This window comes from Danio aesculapii, chromosome 2 (assembly GCF_903798145.1).
Source record: "Danio aesculapii chromosome 2, fDanAes4.1, whole genome shotgun sequence".
In the NCBI taxonomy this organism is placed as follows: domain Eukaryota; kingdom Metazoa; phylum Chordata; class Actinopteri; order Cypriniformes; family Danionidae; genus Danio; species Danio aesculapii.
In genome coordinates this window covers 31,268,409-31,278,575 of record NC_079436.1, presented here as the reverse complement: position 1 = coordinate 31,278,575, position 10,167 = coordinate 31,268,409, and the positions used below count along the sequence as shown (strand labels likewise).

Sequence of the window (10,167 nt, the reverse complement as noted above, 5' to 3'; positions counted from 1 at the left end):
AATTAAAAACTGGATTTAACTAGTCTTATTATAAAAATAAATACACATATATTTAAATACGATTCAGATTATCCGATATCGTATTAAAATAAAATTATACAATTCATTAAGAAACATACAAATTAATAAAAAGGAACTCAAAGTTGTATTAAAATGAGTTAAATAAAAATTGTAAAGAATTAATATATAAAAAATAAATACATAAACTACAAAAATACGCAGAAAAAAATATAATGTGACTTTAAGAAATTGCAGGTAATATTTTTGACCACATTATAATAGAAAACGTGTTAAGTCAATGAACATTACCGGTATATTTAGGACTTGTGGATCTTATTTGGGTTTTTGTGTCTGATAAAAACTGCTCTGGCCAAACGCTCAAGCGAAGACGTTGTCATAGTAACTGTAATCCAACGTCATTTCCTTTGATTTAAAAAGCCTCGAGCCATCAGCAGTAGAAGGGTAGCCTGAGGTAAAGAAGTGCTGGAGATGAATTCTGCTCCCCCTCACCGCCACCAGCCGCACTGAGGTCCACCTCAACACGGGACAAAGGAGGACATTTTTGTGTCACCTCAGTAACACCAGGCATTTGGATGTTATGGCCGAGTCGAACAGCGCGAGTTTCCCTCATTCGACACCGAACGGGTCAAGTCGCCACGAGAAGAGTTTGGGTCTCCTCACAGTCAAGTTCGTCACCCTGCTCCAGGAGGCCAAAGATGGGGTGCTCGACCTCAAAGTGGTGGGTTAAAAGCACTTTTGCGAGTCGAATGAATGAATGAGTGACGAGAATGAATGAAAGTCGGCAGGCTGCTGAGTTCAGTCAGGACGTACACAAAGAAACTCTTTCACCTGAGTGAACTTTCGCCGTCAACTGAGGCGTTTACTAATAGAGATGTGCAGAAACATTAAAGCTCTGGTTCGAGGTTTATTAAAACTGTTAAACGAAAGATCGAAATGGCGTGTCATTGTGTCAGGGGCTTTTGTACAGAAACCCATTTTTCTCCCACAGCAGGTGTTTGTTACCTGACGCTTGAGGCTGCAGAGGCGCAACATGTTAATACATTGGAGAAAATATTCAGTTTAACACCTGTTACTTCCCTTTAAAATGTACTAAATAAGGCACCTAAACGATTTAAAAATAAAATGTTGCAAGTCTGTTTATATGTACAACTAGGAGGTGCTTAACTGTGCGCATCCTAAATTGACGGGGGAGTCAGCTGTTTGGGTTTGTGTAATACAGGCTTCAGTCATTTATATATTTATTTTAAATTACATCTAGTTTAATAAAAACGCTTTTACGTTTTCAGCGTTTTGAGGGATATTTAATGTATTCTGACCTACAGTATTGCCTGATTAGCTATTTCAGATGTTACTGTTGGTTAAACTACAAACTATGCATCTAATTTGATTTTTATTTTCAGTCTAAATGTAGATACAAACACCTGTTTTACGAGAAAACAAAGTCTTGTGAACACGAAGTCTATTGGTGCTCTAGATCTGCCGCTTTAACACTTTTTCTCGAATAGACTGATTGGAGCAATTATGCATTACCAATGGTTTGGACCGTTGTAGGGGTGGTAAAGTGTATATTTATATTAGCAATTATTTTAATTATTAACGTTAGTCTTTAAAATACAGATCAGAGTGAAATATTTCGAAGTATTAAAGAACTGACCCCTATACATCCCTTCCGGGGGTGGGGTGGGGGGACGGGGGGGTCAAGCGTTAATTAAGGGGAGTCAGTCCCCCCTAAACCCCCCTGTAAATCGCACCCTGGTCGCCAGCAGGTTTGGGATCTGTTGTTTTGGTGTAGTTATTCATAGACTTGTGATTTTCGTACATCAAAAATTAAAAAGATTCAAATTTTAATACATTAACTTGAGTTGCTGTGCTTCTAAAATGAAAAATGACAAATTAGAAAAACTGGAAAGATACATTTTTTTTTTGCCAGCTGAAATGAGGTACAAATTATACTTTTTGTGTGTCTGTGTGTTGTTTGCATGAGAAAATACATTTATTATCATCTGGTCATTTAATACAGTTAGTTAACTAGTTTACAATTAGTTCTTAAATAATTTTTAATTTTGAACGGTTATTTTAAAAACAGTCTTTGCACTTTATGCTGTGACACCAATATACAATATTTAATTTCTTCATACACTAACTTGAGTAATAGTACTGCCTAAAAGTGCACATTAACAAATTAAAATTAATGTGGAAATGCTGTAGAAATGTACTTTCTTATATTACAGGGTTCAATTGATTTCTTTACTTGAGGAAGAGTACTGCCTAAATGCAAATGATGATAGAAACGAGAATTTTATAATGTGGGGTCAATTTGACCAGTGCTATCACCTGCAGATGCTCTTCCTGATAATACACTTACTCATGATATCAGTTTAGAAATTTGTTGGTATATAGCAACACAAGCTATTTTGGGTCCCGCAAATAACTAGTTCCTGTTTTCTAACTGTACGATTGCTGATAATAACATTGTGGTTTATTTTCATAGGCTGCAGACAGTTTGGCTGTCAAACAAAAGAGGAGAATCTATGACATCACCAATGTCCTGGAAGGCATCGGACTCATTGAAAAAAAGACCAAAAACACCATTCAGTGGAAGTGAGTTCAAAGATTAAGATGTGCCACAAAGTGCTGATGGTACTGACATTGTATTTACGTAAACATATTTCTTTACATAATTATGTGCATTTTTGTAATGTGTGCTAAATTTGCACCATGCTCCTTTGCATCCATCTCCAAAGCAGTTGCTTTATCTTGTTTAGGGGGGAGAGTTCAGGCTGCCAGCCTCAGGAGGTTCTTGAGCAGGTGGAACTTCTCAAGGCAAGTATTGCTGATCTGGAGCTTCAGGAAAGAGAGCTGGACATGCAGAAAGCATGTCTGCAACAAAGCATCAAACACCTGAATGAAGACCCCTACAGCTGCAGATATCCTTACTGTCAGTAGGCATTTCCATCAACCTTCATATTATGCAAATTGAAAATGCATCTAATGGAAATGTGTCTATTCAGCAAAAGCTCCCATATATTGCAATAAAGCTTTTGCACTCACAGAAGGTGGTTTTGCAGACAAGTCATGAAATTAATCTTTCACAAAACTAAAATGTAAACTTTTTATTTATTTATTTATTTTTATTACAGGTAACATGGAGCATGTAAAGTGAATAATATTTATAGTCTGGTAGGCATTTGATAGGATATGACATATAATGTATATTATGTGTTAATCCAGAAGTTGTTTACATTTTTCTTTTTATTTAATTTTTTATCCACAGGTTAGCAATGCAATAAAGACATTTTGGGCATGAGGCTGTGGCACATTCACATTTATGCCACAAACATATTGTTCATTTAGATTGCACAACTGTAATAGTAGGATATCATTTTAAACTGAAAAATGTCTATAAATCCACAGCAATGTGCCTCTAAAAATAAAACCATTATATATACATAACACAAGTATGTGTGTGTCTAAGTTCAAATTCAATTATTCAAAAGTCAATACTTTTATTTCATTTTTTTTTACCTATACAAACTACTTTGGTGCAATTTTCATTGGATTCACTTTTATTAGTTTTACAAAGATCCTTATGCGTCGACTAAATCTACATATAATCGATCATAGTTTTCATATAAAGGAATAAGGCCAGAATATTCTTGAAATTTGTGTTTGTTCAAAATTAATCCTCCTCTATTCACAATTACAGAAAACATAAGAAAAATTCAATCATGATCTATTGTCAATGCCTGGCAAGAATTACAAATTCATTTTAAAACAGTTGGATGTCCCTGTATCAACAGACAAGAACAAATTGCAGATCTTTAGACACATGAATGTTGCTTATATTTGGTCTAATAAAGGGGAAGCATTCCATTCCAAGAATACTTTCTCATCATTTAAGCACAGCGACGGTTACTTCATGATCTTTGGATGATTCTCTGCCAGTGATTCAGGTCACTTCCCTAAGATAGATGATATGTAGAAAAAGGACTATATCAACATTATGGATGAAAAACTGGTGGTGCTGGTACAGACAGCATCCAAATGTACTAAAAGTGGGATATGACCAAAAGAATACTGCATGAGAGCTAGTAATGAGAAGTAATGGTTCAGGGACAACAACATTAATGTTTTGGAGTGGCCTATAGCCTAAGCCTTGATCTCAACCTGATTGACAATTTGTAGAGAGAGTTCAGGACCAGAGGCCTGTACCATAAAGCTTGATTAGCTGGCTAGTCAGTTAATTTTCAATTTAGTTTGCACTGATCTTGAGTAAAACTTTAATCATTCTTTGTTGCCGTAGTATTATGGAGATGGTGAGCTGAGCTACCTTCATGTTACCTAAAGCTCAGAATTGGTGTAAAGTAATCTGAAAATTAACTGGCCAGCTAGATAATCTGGCTTCATGGTACAGGCCCCTGGGTTTAGGCTCAAAATTAAGCCATCAGGCCATTCAGATAGTCAACAAATAGAGGTTTAGCTAAGAACAGAGAAGCAGACATCCAGACATCTTGTGGAGACAATCAAAGAGATTTAACTTTTCTGTTTATTATTTAAAAGGGGTATGAGTAATTCTGAACATTGAGGTTTTTTTTTTTTAATGTACAACAATATTTAAATATTTATTTTATTATTTTATATATATTTTTTTACACTTACAAAATATCTATAAAGATGCGTGCAAATGTGTAATGAAACATGCCTAGTGCATGAACCAGAAGCACTAGTCAAATCCCCCCCATTCCTGTCTGATATTCCTCCATTTTGGGGTGGGTTTTCAAATGATTGTCAGTCCCAGAAAAATGCCATTGTCAGAGGAGTGCACCTAATTACATGTTGAATGCAGTGCTGGTCCTTTTTTGAATGTGTGTTGTTTATTGCTGGGTATTTGAGTGGCCCTAGTCCAGTTTTACCAGTCTCTAATCCAATGCGGTTCATTCTAGAGTTTCATAACCCTCACCCCACCAGTTATTCCTCTCTGGATTTAACTGGTTTAATCATAACTTTAGGCTTTTCTCTCAAAACGGAAAATGTTATGGTACTTATAACCTAAGACAGCAGTGTCCAAACCGGTTCCTGCAGGCCACTGTCTTTCACAGTTTAGCTCCTACTCTAATTATACACATCTGAACTAGCTAATCTAATGTGTGCACATTTACTTGGTGTGTTTCATTTGACCGCAAGTAGACTTCAAAGCACACTTGATGGGGTAAGCTCAGGGTAATGATTGTGTCATGACCAACTTCACACCTATTAGAAACTTTGGGATGTTTAAAAATGGACTTGATAACCCTGATCTAAAGGGACATGATGATGAAATATATATATATATATATATATATATATATATATATATATATTCATATTCATTAATTTCACAAATTAATTCTCCCAAGATTTGAAGCATTGAAATAGTTGTTTATCCTACCCCGTTATGTTAATAACCAAGAATACTTTTTTTCAAGAAGTTGCAGAGGTTATTTATTCATTTATTTTGACTTTTTTTTTTCCTCATCACTGTGTCCCTTTTGGGGCTCTGTATCAATTGGACTTTTCTGACATGAAAATGTGCGAGATGGTTGAAATTTTATTAGCCATTGTTCAGATTCCTTAGTGTTGTGTACATACAGCTATGTGATGCATGAGGACATCTGTGATGCGTTCAGCGGAGACACCCTTCTAGCTGTCATGGCACCATCAGGAACTCAACTAGAGGTCCCAGTGCCTGAAATGGTACGTTACACCAACACCAATGCATGATTTGCCTTTTAGAGGAATTTAAAGGTTTAATCTGAAACCTAAAATGAAGTTGTTGTTTTTTCTCTACATAATTTGTAATGTGCTTGTGAAGTTATTTTTTACATTTCGCTTTTTTTTGGGGGGGTCTACAATTTTGACACAGGGCCACAATGGTCAAAAGAAGTACCAGGTGAACCTGCGAAGTCACTCAGCTCCCATCCAGGTCATGCTGATAAACAGAGAGACAAGCTGCTCCAAGCCTGTTGTCGTCTCGGTTCCTCCTATAGACGACATTTCCTCAATGCCGACTCCTCCTAGCACTCCAGCAGGACTGCAGAGGTTCCCCATCTCCTCCATTGATCTCTGTGATCAAAAGCGTGGCCTGCTTAAGAGTCCAGCTGCAGAGCACCAGCTCACACCATCTTCCACGTCCCCTGATATGCACATGGGTAATTTCTTTTTGTATCGGCCCTATTAATTACTGTGTGACTGACGTCTATAATACCAGTCATTGTTCTTTTTGCATGTTAAGATTTGATGAGGAAATATTTCTATTATACTTTTAATATATATTTTGAATGTATACTACTGTTGAGAGTTTGGGGTCAGTGTGGTCTGTTTTGGTAGTCTCTTGTTTATTTAATAAGTATATTTGAGAGGATAGCTAGTCTATGGCTGTGAGAGACTATACTGTATGTAGTTTAAATGAATGACTTTTCTGTCTATATGATATGCTGACATTACTAAATAGCTCTTTCTGAATGATCCTGATCTTTAAAAGCAGTTGTCTCATGTGTCATGAAAGAATAATACATGAAAATGATTACTATTAGATTATTTTAACGTGTAATTTTGTTTTCCTTCTTGTTTTTGTTCTTTTTGTTGTTGTTCTTGTTATTGAAAATATCATCAATAACTTATTAAACAGCAACATTTGAAACTTAATGTTTCTGTAAGATTATAAATGTTTTGCTTTTTTTCTTATACAAATTACAGATCCCCAATCTTTTAAATGATAATAGCATTTTTTTTTTTCAAGAATGCAACCCGGAGTCTCCTGCCAGTCAGTGTTTGTTGATGCAGGGCTCTCTAGGAGGTCCTGAAGAACAGCAGAGGGAATTGGGAGGTCAGGATCTGCAGTCCATGCTGGAAGAAATGAGGGATGACAGAGAAGGTGATCAAGCTAATAAAAGATTGTTCCGGAGCATTTCTACATTTATTTTTAAATATTAAACAGCTTTTTTCTTCTTCCTCTAGGAGTTTCTAACCTTATTGATGAATTGATGTCCTCAGATGGTAAGTTAAAATAATTTTGTCGTTTATCTGCATTGTTGGCCTTCTGAATGGCCTCTTGTGGTCACAAGGAGTTTACTGTTGTGTGCTGTCTTTATCAGTTAATCATATAGCTAGCAGTGTAGATAAATCGTTTTAATATGTCCTCACCAAAGGAGGATGGATTCCCACAGCTGAGTGATGGTTCCTCTCAAGGCCTTCCTTCTGTGCATGATTTTTTTATGAGCTCATTTTAGCTGTGAGATGTCTAGTAATAGAATCTAACATCAACTCCTTTTGAGAACTTCAACAAAAATGTTTACTTTACACTGAAATTTGAGCTAACAACAGCAAAATTATCAAGTCTTAATTTTTCTTTTTTTTTTTGGTTTTTATTTTTAATATTATATGTAGGTATGTGTCTATGGATCATTTATAAGACTTCCCATTTTGGTGTCTGCATTAAGTAAAATTTATAAAAGTGACTATACACATGGAAAGCAAATTAAATGCAAGTGTATTGTTTACTTTAATGTGTCAATGTGAAACATATATTTAAGGGAAAAAAATAAACAAAATGCTTATTTTAAACCTTTACTTGATGAGAAATAATATTAGATTTTTAACTGATTATGCTAAATAATTATTTTTCAAAGGATTATAAACTTCTTGCTGAAAAATGAGTGGCAATTATAAGGATTTAAACTAATTTATTTGGTGTGTGTGTGTGTGTATATATGTATATATGTATATATGTATATATGTGTATATATATATATATATATATATATATATATATATATATATATATATATATATATATATATATATATATATACAATATTATTATTTAAACTTATACTGAATGTTATTTTAGTGAGTGTCTTCTGTAACTCATGGTAAGAAAATATAGGATGATGTTGTTTTTTGTTTAGGGAACATTTCATAAAGATGAAACCAGACCCTTTCTAATGTATTGACCTTATTCTTTGCATATGAGTGGGCACAGCCATTTGGATCTCTTTTACTTGAGACTTCTGGTTTCATTCGCTTCCATTTATTTTTAGTCGTTAAAAACAGTTAGTTATGGTGCTGGATGTTGCAAACTGATATTTTCTTATTATATTATTCTGCTTTATCTGTATAGCCATGCAAACACTTGTTTGTAGAGCGAGTAGTTTGATCGTTTTCTGCCGTTTATTATTCCTAGCCATTTCTCCTATAGGCAACTGAATCAGAAGTTCTAAAACAATCGCAAAAACTTCCGCATTGAAGAATAAGGTCAATAGAATAATAATGTTTAAAAAAAAACTATATTACAGTTATCGTGCTTAAAATTGCCTTTTTTGGTTGTTTGGACCTCTGTGTACTCCATCTATATCAGGGTTTTCCTGCATTGAGAATTATAGGGCAGCTATCAACTTTTGTACCACCTCCACCTTAAATAAGACAGGAGATCAGGGCTACGACAATCCCCGGAGTGATGCTCAATCACTGGTTATGTATTAAATTACATTTGATGTTAGCTTTTTTAAATAAAATTACGTTTTACTTAAAATAATTTCAAGAATAATGCAAAATGTGTTTTTCAATTACCAAAAATTTCAGGATCGGGATACCAACTCCCTGTATATACTGTCCACAAGTTCAGAAGTTTAGTAATATATTCTTTGAATAAATAAACTTTTCAGTCAAATCTGTCTTTTTTACGTCATAAAGAATCCTTTAAATGTTGATCTTTTAATCTTTATAAAAGTAGCTTTTAGCATATTGATAAAACAAAATCGGGAAAAATGTAGTATGTTATTACAAAATATAAACAGCAGCTATTTGCGTTATTGATAATACAAAATGGTTTTTAATACATTTTAAAATATCATTTATTTCTGCTATGGCAAAGTTGTTTAAAAAAGTAATACTAGTTCATAGTATTGCCATTTTTACTGTTAATAAATAAATCACTTTTATTGTTACATTATCAGCAGAACGTGTACTATGATAAGTGAAAGCTTCTATATACTCCTGCAGTTTTCCCATTGTTAAGACTGTCACCCAACCCTGGTGTGGACTACAGTTTCAACCTGGATGACAACGAGGGAGTCTGTGACCTCTTTGATGTACAGATTCTTAACTACTAGAACATGATTCGTGCCACACTGATCCACACTTCATTCTCAAAGGACAAACGCAGAGGTAACGAATCTCTTTCCCCCACTGCCAACGGCTGCATTCCTGCCACACTTCCTGAACCTTGAACTTTGGCTTGCACTCAGTTTTGCGTTCATTTACACTTCATCCTTAGCAAGTCTTTAACAGTGTTGTCCTGTCCGCTTTCAACCATGACTAATGTTTCAGAGAAAGAGACCGGAAAGATTGAACCCTCCCACCCAAACTGTAGACTCTATTGTTATTTTGTTTGATACAGTCGTTAGTTTGGTTTCGTTTTATTTATTTATTTTTTTACCTCACCCATTGTTTCCGATGAGTGATGGTGCATTTCGTAGAGTTGAATGGAGGGAAGTCTGAATGTAATCTGAGGAATTAAAACCACCCAAACATGATACACTTTAAGATTTGGCTGTTCACTTGTTGGAACATGTGCCTAAAACGATCTGTTTTTTTCTTATTCTTGATACTAAAGTTCTAACCTTTTATATTTTTTACCACATATTGCAAGCAGTAGACATGAAAATGAATAATATTATTTAACAGCACACACAACGATTTGAGCGGTTCGATTTGTTTGTTTCTTACCTGTTTAATCAACACTCCACTGTGTATATTTATATTGCGTTTTGTTTGTCTTTCTTACTGACTGACATGTTGGAATATCACTGTTGTTCACCTTGTTGTGAAAAGCTGATTTGTTTTTTGTGTTTCGAGGCAATCCAATTTATTTAAAAAAGGGAAATGAGTATAATTTTGTACTATATTGTTCTTTGGAGGACATAAAGCTGCCTTGGATAATCTTTGTTTCTACATTGCATTCCAAGATTGTGCCTTAAACAGTTTGTAAGTAACTATTTTCTTTGTATAGTTTTCTAATCAAAAGAGCAATGTTTTTTGTTCTGTTGCACTTTTTTTAACCAAAGTTTTGTTTTATATATATATATATATATGTGTATATGAAACACT

At 34.5% G+C, this 10,167-nt stretch overlaps 1 protein-coding gene across 1 annotated transcript; it reads left to right on the top strand.

Moving 5' to 3' along the window:
• Nucleotides 1-460: 460 nt before the first annotated feature.
• On the top strand, nucleotides 461-10,103 carry e2f5 (E2F transcription factor 5). The gene is made up of 8 exons (XM_056467085.1): nucleotides 461-739; nucleotides 2,513-2,622; nucleotides 2,787-2,948; nucleotides 5,646-5,754; nucleotides 5,924-6,209; nucleotides 6,800-6,934; nucleotides 7,018-7,056; nucleotides 9,061-10,103. The coding sequence occupies exons 1-8, from the start codon at nucleotides 599-601 to the stop codon at nucleotides 9,168-9,170; spliced, it is 1,092 nt and encodes a 363-aa protein (XP_056323060.1). The 5' UTR covers nucleotides 461-598; the 3' UTR covers nucleotides 9,171-10,103.
• Nucleotides 10,104-10,167: the final 64 nt, after the last annotated feature.